The sequence below is a fragment of the Anomalospiza imberbis genome, chromosome 17 (genome assembly GCF_031753505.1).
Source record: "Anomalospiza imberbis isolate Cuckoo-Finch-1a 21T00152 chromosome 17, ASM3175350v1, whole genome shotgun sequence".
NCBI lineage: Eukaryota > Metazoa > Chordata > Aves > Passeriformes > Viduidae > Anomalospiza > Anomalospiza imberbis.
In genome coordinates, this window is record NC_089697.1 from 6972872 (window position 1) to 6993370 (window position 20499).

The following is a 20499-nucleotide window of genomic DNA, read 5'->3' on the forward strand; positions in this document are numbered from 1 at the left end:
CTTTGGTACCAAGTTACCCCTCATAGATGTGTGCAGGTTCAAAGGGGTAGAAGCTGTGTGTGAACTTGCAAAATCCAAGTACTGTGAGATTGTGTATTTTGACTTGCCCTGAGGGTTGTCCCACTCTCACAGTGGGTCTGTCCTCTCCCTGTGATCACGTCCTCTGGCACAGCCCAGCCTGAGATGGATGTGCAGAGCTGTTCCTTCCTACGAGCTCAGCTGAATTTAGGAGCTGCAAAAGCTGGTAGTACCTACAAAACACATCCCCAGTAGCTGCTGGAGAATGGCAGGAGTACTGTCAAGGGGTAGAAAGAACTGAAATAACAGAAGATGGATTAATTCTTTCAAAATATTGGCAAAATGCTTAGAAAGGGGATGCAAGAACCCACACCACACTTGTGTGTTGGAATGTGGCACTGGACTGTGGAATGAAAAATGGTGTTTAATGTGCACCAGTGAATCTGTTGTGTCTGGGACTGAAGGAATGCAGCCTTACCGTGATACTGGTGAGGACTGGATCTTGTCTGGAGAAGATTTCCCTGTTTCCATGCCTGGGGAATGCATGGGAAGAGATGGCTGCTAGTTGAGGGTCATCTCTGGCCTCTTAAAACCTGGGGTGCAGTTTTGTAATCCAAACATCTATGGATGTCCTTCCCTTTGCTTACCAAGAGAAGTGGTTGTATTGATTTAAATGGCCAGTAAGTTCTTCAAGTGCATCTGACAGTTCCTTGTTTTCATCAGCCTGCAGCTGACCCTGGCTGCACAGTGTCACATTCCAGCCTGCTCTGTGAAATTCAAACAAGGACCTGTGACCTGCATTTGTGAGTAAACTGCGATGTGAGAAAGGATCACCCCTTTTCCTACAGATAATCATGTCATTAAAATAAATCCTTGTAAAAGGCTCTAGCCAGTGACCAATTTTGAAGGAACAGCTGGTAGCAGGGCAGTCATGACATGAATTTTCAGAATTTTAAAATAACCGTGAAAGGGTTTTGCTCGAGAGCCGCCTCTCCTGCTCAGCTCTTTCTGGGCTATAATTGTTTCTCTTTGAAAACAGCATGGTTCACTGAATATTCATTAGGCTTCAAGAAACAAGTACATTTTGCTTATTATCTTAGAGCTGAGTCCCTTCTCCTAGAAGTGAAGAGTGCGCAGAGTCAGCGCACTCTGTGTGGGCTCTGAGGGGCTGACAGGCACACAGGACTGATCTGCCCTCCTGCTGCCACATGGGAAAGTGTCTTTGGCCCAAGTTCACAAACCAAGGCCTGAACCTCTGCTGCTCAGTGAGGATGAGCCTGTGATGCAGGGGGGTTTCAGGAAGAGGCAGCAGTTTGGGATGAAATCCCAAAGGAAGCAGCAGCATGTATAAGCAACAGCCCTCAGAGGTGATGGGCATTGAGGCCAACATGCTTGGCTCATCAAGCCCACTGGGCAGTGGCAGAGTTTAACTGCCCTGTGGCAAATCTTTTAGATCATAATTCCCAGGCATTTTGGGACAAGCCAGCACCCTGGAAAGGGCTGACACAAACTTTTCCCTGCTCATTTTGACCTCCCCAGGAGCATCTATTCCTAGTGGGAAATGCAGACCACAGTGTGCCCTCCCCCCTCCATCCTGCTTTGAGGCCAGCTGTGGCCATTTTGCAATCATTATTTTAAGAGCGGGAGACTAATGAGGAGGAGAGCTGGATTTTACATTTTGATGAGGAGGTGATAATGCTCACTGCACGGGCTCCCCGGGGAGCCATAGCACTCACCATTTGCTTTGCCTCCTTAGTTTTTATAGGCCTCGGGAATGAAGACTGAGATTTTAAGGCAGCAAAGCATCCATTAGGAAGTGCTTACGGTGACCTTGGAGGCTGAGTCAGTCCTTTGGCACTGCATGGAAGAAGGAATGTGTTGTTTTTCTTGAGGCCTGGAGGTGGGATGCGGGTTCTGTGTCACTTGTCAGGTTTGCTACCTAAATCCAGCTGTTGGGAAAGCTGAGGTCCTACCTCGTGTTCTTGCACGTTTCTGTTCCCACCCTGAGCAGGGATGAGAGCCCTGAACCCTCCCAGATCTCCCTGATGTACATCTGTGCCTTCTGCAGGTCGAAGTTGTGCCCTTACGGTGAGTCGTGCCCCAGTTCCGCCCATGGGCAAACACCTAAGGAGGCTTTTGGCAGATCGGGTGTCCCAGTACAGACCTGAAGTGCTGGGATGACATTTACTTTCCAGCAGCAGCTGTGCCCTGAGGGTGTCTCCTGACACGGGCATTTCGTAAATCACAGCCTGTGCTTTCTTTTCTGCTGGCAGGGTGTGTGGGTGAGGCTGGACATCACCCACACACACAAATAGCTTCACCTGGCAGAAAGGTTGCTGTCAGGGAGAACAAGAGTCCGTTTGTTCTCCAGGCCCCCATCAGAGAACAAACTTGTTTGTCCTCAGGTCTTGGCTGTGCTCATGGAGTGGAGGGACAGACAGCAGCAGGTGCTCACAGCCCCTGTTCCCTGCTCAGCACTGGCTTTTATTGGCCTAAGGACAGCCTCAAAATTGATTCCCATCACTGCCTACACTCACCTGCCCAAATTTGCTCCCTTCTCCAATACTTATGAAGCAGCTTAGGCAGAGCACTCAGGCTTTTCCCAGTGCCAGAGCTGGCCATGGTGTATCATGTCCTCCCCCAGAAACCCTCAAACTTTGCAGTCTGTGTTCCCTCTGCATGTCATGGTGCTGGTGTAGGGAAGGATAGACGTTTTCCCCGATGGAAGCTTGTAAGCACAGTTTGCTTTAGGTCAGCTGGAGCCTCGCTCTGCTGAGGGGGTGGCAGGTGACAAGGCATTGCCTCTGAGTGATGCCAGCAGCCTGCCAGGCTGTGCCAGGGGAAGTGCTTTCCTTCTCTTTTCTCATGGCTTTTCACTTCAGCAGACAGGCTCCATGTGCCTGCCAGCCCATTCCTCCAGGCCTCCTCCTTCTCCCTGCTCTGCGACTGCTGTGGGCTGGGGGTCCAGGGAGTTTTCCTTCAGCCGCTTTTCATCACTATTTCTGAAGCCAGCTCTTTGCACAGAGCTTTGGGATTAATGCAACATAAAGAACTTTCAAAACTGTATTCCATTTCTGAGAACAGTTCTATCTTTAGTTCACTCCCTTCTGAAACTGGCAGTGGTTGGGTTCTGTCAGGGCAGATGCAGCTGCTCCTGCAGGCTCCTCTGCAGCCAGCGGTGAGCTCTGTGCTGTGCTGGAAATGCAACGAGCTCTCCATTGCCATTGCTTGGTGCACCCCCAGACCAGCCCCAAGCTGCTCTGCAGCCCCCCCAGGTTGGCATTGTCTGTCCCCAGCCTCCCTCCATGTCCATGTGCCTCCCCGGAGCACTGCTGGGCTGTGACCTGCATGGCAATGACAGAGGCACCGGTGGTGAGTGGCAGCTCTGAGTTGTGGGGTTTGTGAATTCAGAGGGTATCTCACAGTCTGTCACAGGCACTGCTGCTCTCTGGGGCCCAGCAGTCCTGCAGCTTTCCCTCCTCCCTTGTGAGCAATTTATTTCCTTTACTGACAGACAACTATTGACTTCTCATTCTCCTGAAGATGAGATGTCTTGTCTCATCAGGTTTAAATTAGTTTTATCTTTAGCCTTTCCTATTAGTAAGCTCTCATTGCGGTGTCATTTCTTGATATCTATTTTCTGATGTTTTTCATTAATGGCTTTATATCTTCCAGATATTTTTTCAAGTATTTTTTTCCCCTGCTGCTGAGTTATTTAACAGTCAGACACAGATCAGAGACATGAAGATGGTCTGATGCTGGTCAGAGACAGCGTGGAATGGCCCAGCACCACTTGGTGGGCAGGGCAGGGCACTGGCACTGTGATGGGGCAGCAGTGGGGCTGCATGGGGCTGGCAGGGATGGTCATGCATTCCCTCCCTGTCTCTCTGCATCCCTCTGATCCCAGCCTGAGCTGTGACATGTCTGGGGCTCTCAGAAGCACGAGTCAATAGAGTAATTAAAATGCCTCCCCTGAGGTGAAGGTGCTGCAATTCCTTTGAACAGCTGTATCTGTGAAAAACAGAGGACTGCTTTCTGTGCTTTGTGTGCCTGGCAGGGGCTCTTCCCCTTCAGCAGAACTTCCACTAGGAAATGTGAAAGGGAATTATTTCACATTATTTCAAGGGAGCCCCTGCCCAGGGTCCGTGTTCCTGCTGGGTCCGAGCCACCTTCCCCAGGAGCCAGTCTGGGGCCGCTGCCACTGCCACCAGGAACGTGGAGCTGGAAGTACTGCCAGCCTGGGGACAGGCAGGGTAACCAGCACAGAGACAAGCAAGGTGGCCAGCCTGAGGACAGGGAGGGCTGTCAGTGCAAGGACAAGGCAGGGCTTTCTCATTATATCTCCAAGGGTGTCAAAAGCCAAGTCAATCAGTGTTGAAAATACCCAAATCTCAACCTCGCTGTCCTACATTTATTTCTTGCGTTAAGGAGGAGGAGAAAGGTGTCCAATTGCTGGAGAGCAAACACGGGGATGACAACAGCCTGATGCACAGTGGCACGTCTAATGGAGCTGTCAGGGTGTTCAGGGACACTGCCAGGGATGTGTTTGCCACTTAGAGAGCGAGGTCATTGCGGGATCCCTCGCCTGCCCCGGCTGTGGCTCCCATGTAGGAATTACAGAGCGGCTGCAGGACGGGTAATTTGCAGCAGCACCTCCAGCAGAGGGTTTGAGAGTGATTAATATTCAGCACATTGCTGTGAAAATGAACAGCCAGAAAGGATTGTCCTCCTCCCCTTCCTGCATCCATGAGGACAGTGATGGGAACAGAAGTAGGATTCACTTTTGGACTTTTGGTAAGGCTGATTATGGGGTTTTGAGACTAAACCCCATAAGTTTAGTCTCAAACTTATGGGGGACCATACAAGGTGCTCCCTTGTCTTTGGGTTATTTAATGTCTTTTAATATGTTCCTTTTTTTTTTTTTTTTAATGTCATCTTTCTGTAATTTAACTACAGGAAGATTAAAAAAGAATAGTGGAAGACTTTGGTTGAAGCTATCAGAACCAAACAGGAGGCAATTCCAAAACCAGCTTCCCTTTAAAAATGGGGAAAATTCTGACATTTCATTAAAGGGAAGATTCTTCTCACAGTTTCTTATCCAAACTCCATTTTGAAAAGCCCTTATACAGTTGGTAGAAAAGCTTTCCCTATCCCATGCTCAGCAGCCAGTACAGCAGAGCCTGGCAGGAGCAGTGGCAATGCTGACAGTACCCCTGGGATGCTCTGCACAGCAAACAGGTGTCACTGAGTGCAGAAGCCTGGGAGAGGCTCAGACCAGCCTCCACAGGGGAACCCAGTAGGGTGAGAGGAGTCTCAGGGAAAACCCCATCAGTGCCCTTGCAGCCAGAGCTGGCAAAGATCTGAGCTGTTCCAGAGTCACCTGTCCTGGCACACTGGGGCTGGGTGGTGCCAGCAGCAGGGACATCTCCCATGGCACCATTGTTATTAATACTGGTGGGTCAGAGCAGTGCAGGTGCTGCTACTGTCCCCACAGGGCTCACAGTGGCCAGTGGCTCCCTACCCCGCCTCTGTGGCAGCAGAGGTGGGACCCACCCTGATGGCACTGTGCCACTTGGAGAGGTTTGGGGTTTGGCATTTTGGCTCTAGGGTTACCGAGGAAATATTTACACCTCTTTTTGTAATAATTCACAGAATGGGGCTTGGCATGTTCCTTCATCCTCCTCCTTCTGTTTCCTTAGGAACTGGAAACTGAAGGTGCCAAATGAGGCATTACAGATTCAATAGCTTGGGCCAAGCACTGCCACCCATCCTGTCCTCGTCTGGCAGAGCTCTGCCACTGTCATCAAAGGGCACCCAGCATCTGCCCTTCATCTTTGTGCTCCGAGCACACACAGATCATCAGCACCAAGATCCATTCCCAGAGCCCCCAGGTGTGGGTGTTACTGCAGCCAGAGTGAGGTGCTCTGGGAGCAGCCCAGATGTGTCCAGTGCCCACATCTCGTTGGCATTGTTTCCTCTGCCATTAACTGGCAGGGCAGGGGTGGCATTGGCTGCTTGGGGTATGGCTCACTCACAATGGTGAGATAAAGGGAGTGAAGGAGCAGCAGGAGGGGCTGGGCTGTGGTCCTATGGCACTGGTGACACGTCAGACACACCATTACCTTGGGAAAGGAGCAGCAAGAACCTCTAAGATTTTCAGGGGAACATTTAGCCACTCAGAAGATGTGAGCAGGAGCCCTGGCCCTGGCAGTGTGGCACCAGGAGGATGCTGGCTGCAAACTCTCAGCTAACAGCACCAGGATTCCCCTGTGCCTGTTGGATGGGGCTCTGAGGCCCTGGGCAGGACCAGAGGGACCCACTCTGGGCAGAGGCAGAGAAGGGTATAGGTGCTGCCCACCAGGAATGCCCAGCAGAGCCAATGTGGACACTTGGAAATGGCTGGTGGCACATGGTGCTGTGCCAGTGGATCTGGAGGCTGCAGGGCTTGGGCATCTGTCCCTGGCCCCTCTCACCATGCAGCTGTTCTGCTCCAGGGCTGTGGCACAGCCAGTCCCAGGATGAGGCTTGATGCCAGTGCAGCCAGGAGCGAGCTCCTGTGCCCAAGAGCTTGCTGGCTACTGCCACTGCTCTCCCTGGGGTCCTGGGGGTCCCAGCCCCAGCCTAGAGGGGAGCTGCTTCCCTGGGGCCCCAGGGATGTGTTTGTTCATGTCAAACAGCTCCCAGCTCACTGGCAACAGGCAGGAGCAGGAATACACACTAAAAGAACCAGCAGCTCAGGGACTGGGGCAGAATAAATCTGCATAAATACAAATGAGGGGAATATTTATTTGCCACATTGACCACGTTTCTGTAGCTACTTTAAGCTGTGAGAGTGGGAGTCCAGCAGCCTGGGCAGGGTTTGGGCTCCACTCAGGCCTGGCTCTGGGGCTGCAGCCCTTGTGGTTCCCCTCCTTTCCAGCAGACTCACCTATTCAATATTCCTCACATGTGAGTTACTCCTGTAGCTGATGGGAGAGATAAATAACAAAACCCTTGCAAATGCAAAAATCCTTTGGCAGTTTGGAAAGGAACTAAGTCACGTGCTGAATGCAGATGAAGAAAAATCATTTTTATTGTAAGGAGTAACAGAAGGGTGTGAATCTTCCTCAAATCCACCTCACCCACAATGCAGCACGTCCAAATCCACTTGGAGATTACAAGGCGGGATAGCATTCACTCTGATCAGTTCAAAGCGTCGCTGTTTGGGAACAAATAGGCTGAGTGTGCGCCTGGATTAGGCTGGGGGCTTTTTTGCCTCTTTTTAACAGTATGAAATCACTGGAAACAGCAAAAATCCCTTTTGAAATGGTAAGCCAATCAAGAAGCAGAAGGAGAGCAAAGACAAAGTGTTTACAGGTCATTGAATTCATCCCTTTTCTCTCTTCCCTTCTCAGAAGGATTTGGGCAGTTGGTGCAGTCTCATGAAATTCCTGAGGGGACCAAACCCCTGCCTGACTGTCTGCATCCAGCACCTGGAATGTCCCCTCTGTGCTGAGCCATTACCTGGCCTAAACCCCAGCCCAAGTGAAGATGGGATGGGTGTGAGGGAACACCAGGGGATCCAGGTCATCCCTCCATCAGTGAGTTCCATAACAAGGGGTTTGTGGCCATGACAGCCAGGAGGGACACAGGCAAGACCTGGGGCTCCTGCCTCCACAGTCACAGTGTCATCAACATGGCTGATCATTGACATAGCTAATTATCAATAGGCTAATTATTGACATAGCTCACTGTTGGCACAGATTATCATTGGCACAGATAACTCCAGGCTGGATAGAGCCACCAAAATCTGAGAAGGCTGAAATGTAGAGCAGAAGAAAGAGTCTTTTCTTGGTTGGGTTTCTCCATTTTCATGTCTATTCTCCACCTACTGAGTCGTTTTCCTCCCTTCCCTCCTCCTCCTTGGGAATCGCCTGTAGGGGGACCGGGAGGGACACCAGAGTTGAGCTTTTAGGCAGCCCTGTGCTACCCCTGTCACCTGCACTACCAGGTAGCAGGGTCAGGACCCTTCTCACCCAGCCCAGGTTCTGGCACCGGCACAATAGGCAGCAGAGCTCTGAGCCGGGTCCCAGCCAGCAAATTCTCCTTACCCCAGGGTGCTGCCAGTCCTGCAGCTATGGATTGATCCTGGGATTGACACCTGCAGCTGGGGGAGAGACACCCAGGTCAGTGCACTCCCTTCTCCAGGTGCCCAAAGCCTGACAGTCCCCTGAGTGTCCCCCACCACGGGAACAGGCTCAGCAGTGCCTGATGTACCAGTGGCCTGGGAGGCCCCAGCTTTATGGGCAGAGATGATTTAGTGCCCTCAGGAATACGGCTCTGGGGAAGCTGGGAAGACTTCCAACTCTTCCTTCCCTTCCCTATATATTAACTCTCCATGCATATGAAGCTGAAAGCTCTTCCAATCACCTCTGCAAATATTAATTAATCCTTGCAGCATCCTGAGGACCATTATTCACTCTTATTAAGCAAATATTATTAAATCCTTTTATAAGAGGTGAAGTGACTTTTCCAGAGCTGTGCAGGGCACACGTAGGAATGCACAGACTTTCTCTTGCTACTGTATTCCAGACATGCCACTGCACAGGGGCAAAGCTGCTCATGTCTGAGCTGGGGACCATCTCTAAGGACCAGGGACCCCAACCACCCCCAGCACTGCCGTGCCCTGTGAGGTACAAGTGCTCTGTGCGACTGTTTAGAGATGCACGGCACCTGGCAGCCCTGGCTGCACCCCAGAGCCATGAGAACCCTCCCCACTCTTGGCCACTACTCAGGACCGTGTCCCCTATTTCAGCTGCCCCGTTCTGGCTCACAGACACCAGTGGGGATCCCCGTGGCAGCACTGGGGCAGGACTTACTCTGAAGGAGCCAGTCGATGAAGGTGCTTGGGAAAGGAGAATTCTGCAAAGAACAAGGAGGTGTTAGAGCATGTGAATGTGGAGGGAGGGCAGCAGTGTGGGGACATGGGATGGAAAACAGGATGGGACATGTCTCTACCTGCAGGTCCAGCTCCACATATTGCCCAGCTGTCACTGGCAGTTTGGAGAGGGCAGAGTAGATTTTCCCCAGAAGCCCAAAGGAGACGACACCTGGGGAGAGGGAGAGGCCATCAGGGCTGGGCAGAGCTGTCTGTGGGTCACTGAGCCTGCTGGAGCCTGGTGCCCACCCGGAGCATCTGGCAGAGGCTGGCAGAGCACTGTCCTGCCCAGCAAGGAGGAAAACCTCCTTGTCCTTCCTATAGATCTCAAACTCCCTGGGGTTCAAAGGTTCCCAAGAAAGCTGCTACCCTGGAGCTCACAGATCCTGTCACACTTGAAATGTTGGGAGGAACAGTTCTGCTTTCAGTGAAGAAGCAATTGTGTGTGAGGTTTGACATGAACAGAGCTGGGGAGGGAAAACCCTCTGGCTCTGTGGGGCTGCACCTGGCAGTCCTGGAATAGCCAACTCTTGGCAGTAGCTTGGGTCTAGCCCTGATTAGAAAAACACCCATAAGACACCCACTGTGGTGTCTGGCAGTGGTGGTGAGCCAGGACTGTGCCACCCACAGCAGCTTTGCCAGTGGAGAAAAGCTGCTCCTGCTCTATGCAGAGACCCCCTGCTTGCACAGCTCCAGCTCTCCCAAGGGCACTTGCTGCCCGTGGAGGTGGGAGACACACAAACCCCGAGTGTCATTCTAAAACTTAATATAGGAAAGAAAATGTAATGACTTACGGTTGAGGAATTGCAGATTAATGTTGATGATGCTGACCCACATGTTCACTAATGGGCAGAACTGCAATGGCAACAAGTGGCACAGTCTTGGTGAGAACACTGTGGGTGCAGCAGCACGTTCCCCAGCACCACTTGAGTTTCACAGATTTAAATCAGGATGGGACAAATATCCTGATTTCATCCTAGAGCATAGTTCTTCCATGGAAAAAGAGCTCTATGATTTGTTCAGCCCCCTTCTCAAAATGGCACAAATTCTACTGAACAAGGTAAAAGATCCTCTAAAAGGCCACTGCTCTAAACGGGGCTGTTGCTTCTGTTCACCCCCCAACAAGGAGCAGCTGAGTATAAATTACCCCATAACATCACATGATGAAATTGAAATTACTCCTAACCAATAAATTCTGTTCTGACTGTAAGGAAGATCAAGCAATTTTGTGTAACTCACTTATGGGCTGCAGGCATGTATCTGTGTATGCACAAATATATATTGTGCATGTATAAATTTATTTATTTATTTATTTATATAATATATATTGTTCCTGCCAAGGGTAGGGGGATGGGAACTAACTAACCTTTGAGGTCCTTTCCAATCCAAACTGTTCTGTGATTCTGTGTGTGTGTGTGTAAATCTACCAGGCAGTTCTGGCAGGAGCACTGACTACAGCTTAAATGCAGCTTCACAGCAAAGAATATTCAGACACTCACCATTGAAGGGACAAGGGACTTAAGAGTCTTGTTCAGCAAGCTGCTCACCAGATTGGTGAGGAAGCTAGGGAGGGAAAAGACAGACAAAAATTACCAGGGAAGTTGTCAAAACCCAGGACTTGATATGAAGAAAAAACTGAGCTCCTCCGTAGAGGAGCCCCTTCCTCTTCTCTGATAAGAGATGCTGCAAGCCCAGAGCTCCCCCAGGCTTCAACAGGAATTACAGATGCTCAGGTCTTTGTTATCTGAATCCCCAAATCTGCTTGCTATGCTGCCAATCCGTGCCCAGATTTGAGACTGAAGTTCTGCCCCACTGCCAACTTGCAGGAGCTGACCCCTACGCTCACCCTTTCTGCAGGCTGACACTGAAGCCTCCAAGGAGGTTGCTGCAATCCTTAAGCACCAGCTTAAGGTCACCAGGAGAGTCCTGGGTCAGGGCAATGTGTGATGTGATGTTTGCTTCCACTGAGGATCCACTCAGAAACTGAAAAATCCTAGAAAACAGGAAGTGGCATGGAAGGTTATGGAGCAAGCCAAAGCAGCACCAGAGACCAGTGCCTATGGTGAAGCTGCAAGCACAGCCTTGGCTGGGACAGTGCCTCAGTTTTGGGACTTCTCTCAGGCTCCTTGTCCTTTAGCAGATCACAGAACCATAGAATTGTTCAGGTTGGAATTTCCCTGTAAGATTAAGAAGCCCAATTATCAACCCAGCACCACCGCCATGTTCACTAAACCGTGTCCTCAAGAGCTATATCCACTTTTTGAACACTTCCACGGATGGTGAGAGTCTGTGGAGTGAGGACAGCTGGAAATTGTTCCAGAGTCAACAGCACAGCTTTCCTTACCAGCCTCTTGCTCGGTGTTTGGGGATGTTTGTCCAGTGCTCAGGAGTGTCCCATCCTCCCCAGCACCCTCAGGTCCCCATGGCCTCACTCTCTAGCCTCACTCACCCTGGAAAGCGGAGCACCAGCTTCGAGTACAGGTTCAGCACAAGCTCAGTCCCACGAAGGACCTTCCATGACACTCGGGCATTCTCGAGGTTCAGCACCTTCAGCCTGGGGGTTGACACCAAGGCAAACCCAACCTGAGATGGCGGGATCAGCAGGAGCAGATCCTACAGTCCCATCTCTTCCTGCTCATCGTTTGACCTGTGGATATTCCCAGGTAAAAGTGAAGGTGGGGAAGGACCAATTCCCCCTCCGCAAACAACCAATCTCAAAACATGGTCAGGTTTCTCAAGGCTATGTCCTCCTGAGTCTCAGCCATCTCCATGGGTGGAGATTCCCCCACCTGCTGTGTTGCCCATGGCAGTGTCACCCCACTCCCACAGGTAAGACTTTTCCCCTTTCTGGTTGGAATTTCCCCTGTTGCAGAGTCTCATGTGAGCTGTGAGCCCAGGACTGGTGGTTTGTATGAGAGTGAGGGTCTGATCCCCTGGATATTATGGGCCACCCTGCAGTGAGCCGCACCTTGGGGCTTCTGACTCACCAGGCGTAGCGTGTCATCTTCTGGGAGGCTCCACCACCCAACAGTCCTCCTGTTGCACCCAGCAGTCCTCCTGTTGCACCCAGCAGTCCTCCTGCTTCACCCAGAAGACCATCAAGTCCAAGCAGACTTCCATTGCCTAGGAGACCTCCTTTTCCAAGCAGCCCTGTGCCAAGCAGACCTGTCTCTCCAAGGAGGCTGTTATTGCCAAGGAGGCCATTGCTGAGGAGACCATTACCAAGTCCTTCACCAAGGAGGCCTGTGCCAAGTCCTTCACCGAGGAGGCCTGTGCCAAGTCCTTCACCGAGGAGGCCTGTGCCAAGGCCTTTCCCACTAAGGATGCCTGTGCCGAGCAGCCCATTGCTGCCAGGTTGTCCTCCTGCAACAGCCAGAACTTCATTACTCTCCTGTCCTTTACCACCCAGAAACCCTCCTCTCCCAAACCCTCCCTGTGCCAAGCTTCCTCACCTAGGAGGCCTGTGCCAAGGACTCCAGCTCCACTGCGTTCATTTCCTGCACCAAGGGGACCTCCGCTTTCTCCTCCACTTGGACTTCCTTTGCCCAGGAGACCAGTGCCAAGCAGCCCACCTTCTCCAAGAGCACCTGTGCCAGGCAACCCACTTTTTCCACCGATGAGACCAGTGCCAAGCAGGCCTGCAGCAAGAGAGTCCCAGTTACTGATTGGACTTCCACTCTTGGGGGGATTTCATTGACAGGGAAGGTTGGTTTGGCCACATTAGGGTGCACTGCTGGTGAGCTCTCACAGGGAGCCCTGAGCATCCTTGAACAAAGTTGGGTTCCTCACGGAGATGGGCCTGCCAGGAGGCAGCTCCCTGATGAGCAGAGAGACATACCATGAGCCCAAAATGGCACAGGACTGTGCCATGACTCTCCCCTGGAAACACAGAAAATATCTGAACTCACCACCGATGGGCTGTGCTGCATTCAGCAGGTTGAGGAGGCCCTGGGAGGGGGGCAGGAGGCCCCCGAGAAAGATGAGACACCAGAAGGGTGGCATGTCCTGGCACAGCACCTGTGGGAAGACCCACATCATCCCAAGCACCAGTTTCACATGGGTATTGACAGCCTAGGCACTGGTGCAGCTCTCCATCCCTCATGTGCACTACCCTGGGGTGGTGGGGAGATTCCTCCTGGATATACAGCCTCCAGACACCATGCCCCTCATCCCAGGAGGTCAGCCCAGACCTGCAGCCCCCTTTTCCCACTTCTGGTTATTAGGGAGCAGCTGAAGCCCAGTGCCACACTGCTCCAGAGCCATCGATGTCTCTATGCCAGACTGTGCTCCCCCCATGCAGTGCTGGGTGCCTGACCCTGCAGGGAAGTGGAAATGCCATTTTAGGAGAGGAAGAGAGATGGAGATGAGGCAGGAGGACCTTGTACCGAGAGAGACGGATGGCTTCCAACCACTCTGAAATGGCCCTGAAAGAGGAACACTCACAGGGGCACAGCTGAATAAAAAATGACGAGTGTCACAATCGTGTCCTTCTGCCCGCTGTGAAGAGCACCCTGTGTTATTAAAGCTCAAAGCATGGTCAGAATCAGACTCACTTTCCCGTGGGCAGGTTGTTTGTTTTTCTCATCTTGTTCCACTCAAGCTGTGAAAAGAGTCTCTTTTCCCTGTGTTTGATCTACCCTCAGCCAAAAGAAAGTACCTTCAAGGACCTTCTGTTCCTGCCCGAGCTGGGCTTCTCAGGGTGACAGCGCAGGCTGGGGAGTGTTTGTTTATGCGTGAAAAGGTGTTTGCAAAGAAATGAGAAAATGGTCTCTCTGCAGCACAGCCAGGGGTCTCAGCTCTAGGAGCATTTTCCTGGACAGCCTGTGTCCTGAACAGACACCTCAGCTTGTCCCTTCCGAGAAAAACAATGTGCAGGTGGAGATTGCAGAGATTCAGCACAGAGAAATAACATTATTTAGGTCAGACTGAACAACTTCTTTATATCTTCCAGATACTTTAAAAAAATCCCTCTATGACAGTTCTCGGCACAATTAAATTAGACTTTAATTCACTCGACTGTCTTTTACATTTTCCCTTTGATCAGCACGTAATGATGCACAGCTCGTGTAGCTGTGATTATTGAACAGGGGAGAAGGAGAGAGGCTCGAGCAGCTTCTATTGAAAATCGTGTCAAATAAAATCAGTGGGATTTGTTGGAGGGGCTCTGAAAGACGTGTGCAGCATTGCAAAAGGGTACCAGAATGGATGTCAGGGCTCTTAGAAGAGCTCTTAGAGAATACGTGACCATGCAGGCACCTATCTCTGCAGTTATTAACAATATCTACCAAGGTGCTGTGCCTCGGTCATGCACATTTCAGTGAGCCAAGCATCTTGCACATGCAAAAGGCACGTCTGGCTTTGCAGATAAACACTTATTTTACACCAGCTGAGATGAGGTCTGGAGAGCTGAAAATTGCTCTGAATTCTGGTCACCAAGATCATGAAAAAACTCCCAGTCCTTTCTGCCAGCTTAGTCATTATCACAAACTTAACAACAACAGGAATAAACGTGGAATTTAACAAGCAAGAGCTCTGCTGGCTTTAAAAATTAATTTTCATAAATGATTAAATGCTGCTACAGAAATCAAAGGAAAGCATCATTAAAATTCCTGCTTTTCAAGCTGAGTTATTCTGTGCTGTAGGTCTCCTGATGGAGCTGGCACGGTGGCCACGGTCCTTCAGTGCCACTTACCTGGACCCTTTGATGTCGAGGCGGAGCAGCCCATGGTCACGGCTGCTGGCAGCTGCATTTATAAACCCGAGCTGCAGGAATGAGGAAAGCCAAGGAAAGGATAGAGCAGGGACAGTCCCCTTTTGTGGGCCGTGAAGTGTGACCCCTGCACCAGCCTGACCCTGAACACCACATGTTGCTGTGGCCAGCAGCATCCAGCCAGCCCAGCAGCTCACCCCTCACCCTGGGTGTGGTGCCCACCTGCTCTGGGGAGTGTCCCAGGGCTGGTTCAGGACAGCTCTGCACCTTTATATGGAGCAGAATGAGTCCAAGGACAGTGAGAGGTAAGCAATTACCTCCCAACGAGCTAATTACATACAGAAACCTCACAAATTGCAAAACAAATGAAAGAGAGTGTGGGTTTGTGGCACACCGTCTGCTCTGAGAAAACTGCCTGTGCCCCAGAGGCAAGCAGGAGCTGGCTGTGTGTCCAAGAAAGATCTCCACAGTTTAAAGGAGGCTTGAGAGACACCAGATAAAAAAAAACAGGGAAATAAATAGAGTGGAAAGGAAAAGGAACATCAAAGATCACAGAAAAATCTGATTCTGATGTTTCAGGTGTGCTTCAGGTTGGATCTGGGCTGGACCAGGGCAGGACAGTCTCACAAACAGTGTCCCAGCTTCTCCCGCTCACCCCAGGAGCAACAGGTGGCTTTACAGCGTTAAATTTGCAGAAGTTTCATGTGGTTCATGCAGAGTTCATAGGCATTACTGGGTGATTTCCCCCGCTGGTCCCTAAGTGCTCCCAGGACAAAGCCCCAGTAAAGCCCAGGGCAGGTGAGTGTGTGGGTGCCCAACATGATCAAGATACCCCACAGCTTTGGGCCCAAGCGCTGAAGAGTCTGACATGTTTGGGTCTGACACAGCATTTTCTGGCAGAGCTCTGCACGCCCTGAGCTGTGGGTGGACAAAGGGGACTGCAGCCCTCCCACCTGAGATCTGTCCTGAGCCCAGGGGCTTCACCAGAGCTGGCCACCCCCACAGGCTTGAGCACCTGCTGTGGCTGCAGAGAGGGCTGGACTTTATTGAACCTGAGCACAAGAATGCAAAGTACACCCACACCCTTCCGAGCACCCACAAAAGAGTTCAAAACACAATGTTCCATGGAAAACACTTGTGTCTTCCTTGTGCTCAAGAAGCCAGGTAGGGATAACACCCTGCTGCTGTTGTGCCATGTTGGGTATAGAGAGACACTCAGGATCCTCAGGCAAGTGAAGTCAATTTTCAGCAGCCTGGGGAGGAGAACCTCTCTCCCAGCACACCTGTGGGACACAAACCAGCCCAGCACAGTGCCACAGGAGGGGAGGTCACTGCTGAACTTCCCCCCAGGGCTCAGCCCCAAACTCCATCCCCTCTATGTGCAGCCCCTGTGTCCTCAAGGTGTCCTGTGGTCAAAAAAAGAGGTCAGGTCTGGGGTGGCTCCTCCAGCCTCTGACCAAGCTGCAGCCCAGGGAAACTGGGCTTTCCATCTGTGGGGAAACCGCCCTGTGGTGAGGGGAAACTACAGAAGGAATTTCTGCATGGGTTGTTCCTTCATATATATGTTATTTAGAAGGCAGAGTAACATCACCCGGGTGGATCACCATCACATGGGTGGATCATCATCCCCTCTGCTGCAGCCCTGAGCTGGATCACACCTGTATTTTTCTTTAAGGTCACCACTGGTGCTGTGGGGACTGCAATTTCCATCAGCAATTCATGTGGCTCAGAGTATGCCTTGACAATCTGGCAACACCCAAAAATGAAAAGTTTCTGCTGGTGGGAGCACAAACAGCGACCAGGAGCTGCAGAGCAGGTTGCCCACTGATGCAGCAATTACACAGTGCTGCTCTCCAGGACAGGTCTGATCCTGAATTCCTCAGGAATTCCTGTACCTCAGCTGAAGAAGTTAATCAGGAGGCCCAGCGGGAGGAGCTGGTGTCCACTGTGGGTGGCAGGGGTGGTACAGGGGCCCGTGGGGGTTTGGGGACAGTCTCTGGCTTTCCCAGTGGATAGTTCACCAGACCTCCGGCCACACGCCCAATGACAGTCTGGAGTCACAGGGTAAGGAAACACAGGTCAAAACGTTTGCAATGTTTGCCTTTACGGTCAACTTCACGTTCCCTCGCTGTGAAATGGCTGCACGCACGGCCTCCCCAAGTCAGGGCCCGTGACACTTCCTTCTCCAAAAGTTTGTGAAACCTAAACCCCGTTGTGCTCTCCCATGACAGAGGTGAAAGCAAGGCAGGAAGCCAGGATCTCTGCCAGCTTCCACAGCCCCCTGGCCAGCTGCACATGGCTGAAGGAAACCTTGATGAAGCTAAGGGAAATATCCCAAGCACAGATGGAAGGAGAAGATGCAGGACTCACATTCAAGTCCACCTCGAGAACTGGCCAGTTACCAGGAGAAGGCTGGACATGGTGTACTGGATGCTGCCCAGCAAATCCAGGGGCACCAGTGCTGGGGGAGAGGAAGGGATCAGCGATTCCTTGTTGGACTCGGCTGCAAATCCCCCTCCCCTACCTGAAGTTCCTTTGCATCCAGAAGAGCCTGGCTTTCAAGTGGGCTCTGGGCAGGGAGCTCCTGCAGACCCTTGCTCCTGGCAGATCTGGGTGCCAGGGTGGAGCAGAGGAGGGAAAGGTGTCGCAGTCATCCCTCAGCTGGAGTGGGTGACACACGGCACAAGGCAGGACAAGGCGTGGGACCCACGGTGTGCTCACAGTTCAGGAGTCCCAGCTGGTCACTGACGAGTCCCAGGGCAATGCTGAGCACTGGGCAGAGCTGCAAGAGTTGGGGCAGGTTGGTGAGAAGCCACATTCAGAGCCAGAGAAGGACACACAGCCCTGCTTGGCTGTGCCAGGCTTTCCCTGGGCATGGGAGCAGTGGACAACTGGAATGGTAGCCCTGCTCTGGGTCTGGCCCTGGGCATCTTCCTCAGAGAAGTGGGGAGACCCAGGAGCCCATGGGGAATGGCTAGAAAGACTGGGGCTTTCAGGAGGAGGAGAGATTCCATGAGTCCATAGCACAGTCCAGGACATCATTAGGAGCTCTCAACATTTGGGCAGACCTGTCATTGGGAAGGAAGGAGAAGATTCTCCCAAGCTGATGGAGACGTGGAATGTGTCTCCCACTAATCCCAAGGTAGTGGGTGGATGCAGCAGCCCTGGGACAGTGGCTCTGCTCCTACTCCAGGCACCAGTGATGCCAGAGGGAGCTGCACCACATCTTTTCAGAGTCATTGCTCCTTCCCAGAATGTTTTATTTTTCCGACTTACCAGATTAGGAAGAAGTCTGTTCAGGACACTTGCCAATAAATTATCCACAATTGGGAGCAGGCTGTGGAAAAATAAAGGAGCACCATGAAAACAACCTGCTGCAAAGTAAATGGGTCTTGTTAAACAATTCCCTGTGAATAGCGTGGAGCACAGACCTCCCGGAGCAAGGCAATTGCAGCAGCAGAGTGAATCGCTTCTGCTTGGATTTTGCATGAGATAACTGTAATTTGCATCCCAAAATAGCCGATGGGAAATTTGTTGCTGCCTTTTATCTGCTAGTGTATAGTCTCCTCAAATGAGCAGAGAAAATCTCAGGCTGAGTGCTTCCAACACTCTGTGCTCACATCTCAGAAGACCCCCACGCCCTGTCCATTAAAATAACCTCTGAACGTGGCACATGGGACAGAATTGTGCCCTGAGATCTCTGGGCAGCACACCACTCACTGTGGCTGTGTGCGGGGGCACAGGGACCAGCACCACTGGCCCTGTGACACGGCTGGTGAGTGGCTGTCACCTCCAGGCATGGCGGGAGGGACGGCTGTAACAGGGAAATGCCCTGGTACTTTTGCCATTCGCAGGGCGTGGCTTGGGGTTGGCAGAACTTGATGGTGAGGTGGCTCCTGCCAGCAGGGGACACCTCCGTCACTCGCCCTCTCAGGAGTCTGATTTTAATGCCACCAAACAGCCACAGCACCAGCCCTAGCCCAGCCCACCTCTTGCCATTGAGGGCACTCGAGGGCAGGGGTTGAGGTAAGCACCTGTGCCAGGCAGGAGCTGCAGGGGCACCCTGGGGAGCGTCAGCTCCAGGGACAGCGAGAGGGACACTGCGAGTGACAGCTCTGAGCCCAGCTGGGCTCCACCCGTGTCGGGGGGTGGGGGAGTCAGAGGCCAGTCAGACCAGAAATGCCAAAAGACACGGAATTTTCTCATTTATTTCCCTGTTTCAGTTATTCTCCAGTTTTATCGGAGGCTTGGTTCTTTTGCCTTGTTTTTCCTCCTGCTCCTGCTGGGCTTCCAAGCGCAGCCGAGCGGGTGGGCTGCAGACGGGAGCGGCGGCTCGGCAGCCGCGCCCAGCGCGCAGTTCGGGCACCCTCTATGGGCAAAGGCTCCTGCGCTGCCGCCTCCTCTGCCCTTCCCTGGCCGCCTCAGGAGCCTCCTCTGCCCTGCAGACCTGCGGGACTTCCAGAGCTTTCTCCTTTCAAGAGCCTGACCAGTTGAAATTTTAATTACATAAACAAAACGACTCCCGACTCAGTTTGGAGGGGGAGGTTTGCTCACAAGCATCGTGCTCTTCCCCTTCCCAATGAAATTCCTCTCCCTTTCCTGGCTGATCATGGTGCCGGTATGAGGGTGTCAATCCTAAAGGATCCTCAGTGGTTCCTGTCTTCCAGAGTGGCACTTGTGACCCACCATTACCCAAAACTCCTTTACTTTATTCCTCTACTTCTTTACAGCCCACCTCACCCTCAGGTGAGTTGTGCAAATTAAGGCTGAAATTATATCAGTGACTCACACTGGTCTTTCTTATTAAAATGGCCCATTTTTAGCCTTGTAATGATAAAAATAACCAGAACCTCAAAAGGATATCATTACACAAAACCTTCTTAAACTTCCATGTTAAATGAATGGATTGTCAGAAAAGGGTTTTCATTTTGCTGTAACAGCCTATTTTCTGATTTTTCAGACTAGTCACTAAATATTAACTAGAATTACTCACCTTCATTCCTACTATTGTATTTATTCCCATGTTTATTCTTGGCTCAATGGAGTATATCATAAGTATATCATTTTTTGGGGGTAAAACAGAGGCTCTGTCCCCCCAAGCTCACAGTACCTTTTACCACTTTTTGAACTCTTTTTCTTTACCTGACCTTATCCTGAATTTCAAGCCTGGCTTTGCTCAGCTCCTCCTAAAGTAAGACCTTATGCTGGTCCATGGGCACATCTGTTTAAACCCTCACAGAAGATCCTTCTATAGTGAAGGTGCTGCAGGAAAAATGGAAAGGTGCTTGAATTTCCGAAGCTGGCTAGTAGATTGAGGGTGTAAAGCACCATCTGTGAGTTTCATATATTCCACTATAAATAATGACCTGTAAACCAGGGAAAAGCATTGAGCAACAGGTTACTGGACAGCCAGTATCAGGCAGCACTGTTCCCAAGAGGCCAGGGCAAAAGGGAAGGAAAAGGTGTGTGAGACTCCGTGGCTGCAGCACGTGGCTGCACTGATCTGAAAGAGCCATGCTGGGAAATCAGCTTCTTCCACAGAAATCCCTGCTGACACCTGCCCCCAGGCTGGCATGTACAGGTTACCACACCAGGGGGAATTCTTTAAGTTTCCAGCAAGTGCCTGGGGAGGCTTTGGAATAGTACCAAGAGATTTTTGTCTCCTTTACTGCTCAAGGAACCTCGAGAAGTGGTTCCTGAGGCTTGTCCCACCCATCCTGCAGCTGCCAGCTCCTTCCCAGCAGACAGTGTTTCCTCCAAAAAACCCCTGTGCTGGGACACCTCCATGACCACTCCTGGCCGTAAGGGCACCTTTGTTCTGGTGCCCTCAACACTTAATACCTTTGTGAAATCA

General features: G+C 51.5%; 1 protein-coding gene across 1 annotated transcript; it reads right to left on the reverse strand.

Annotated features, from left to right (window-relative positions):
• Positions 1-7066: 7066 nt before the first annotated feature.
• Positions 7067-12152, reverse strand: LOC137484114 (BPI fold-containing family B member 4-like). Its single transcript, XM_068207698.1, has 9 exons — positions 12032-12152; positions 11923-11989; positions 11385-11489; positions 10782-10928; positions 10435-10498; positions 9730-9790; positions 9016-9107; positions 8877-8919; positions 7067-8164 (listed from the first exon to the last, which is right to left on the reverse strand). The coding sequence occupies exons 2-9, from the start codon at positions 11937-11939 to the stop codon at positions 8133-8135; spliced, it is 561 nt and encodes a 186-aa protein (XP_068063799.1). The 5' UTR covers positions 11940-11989; positions 12032-12152; the 3' UTR covers positions 7067-8132.
• Between the last annotated feature and the right edge of the window lie 8347 nt (positions 12153-20499).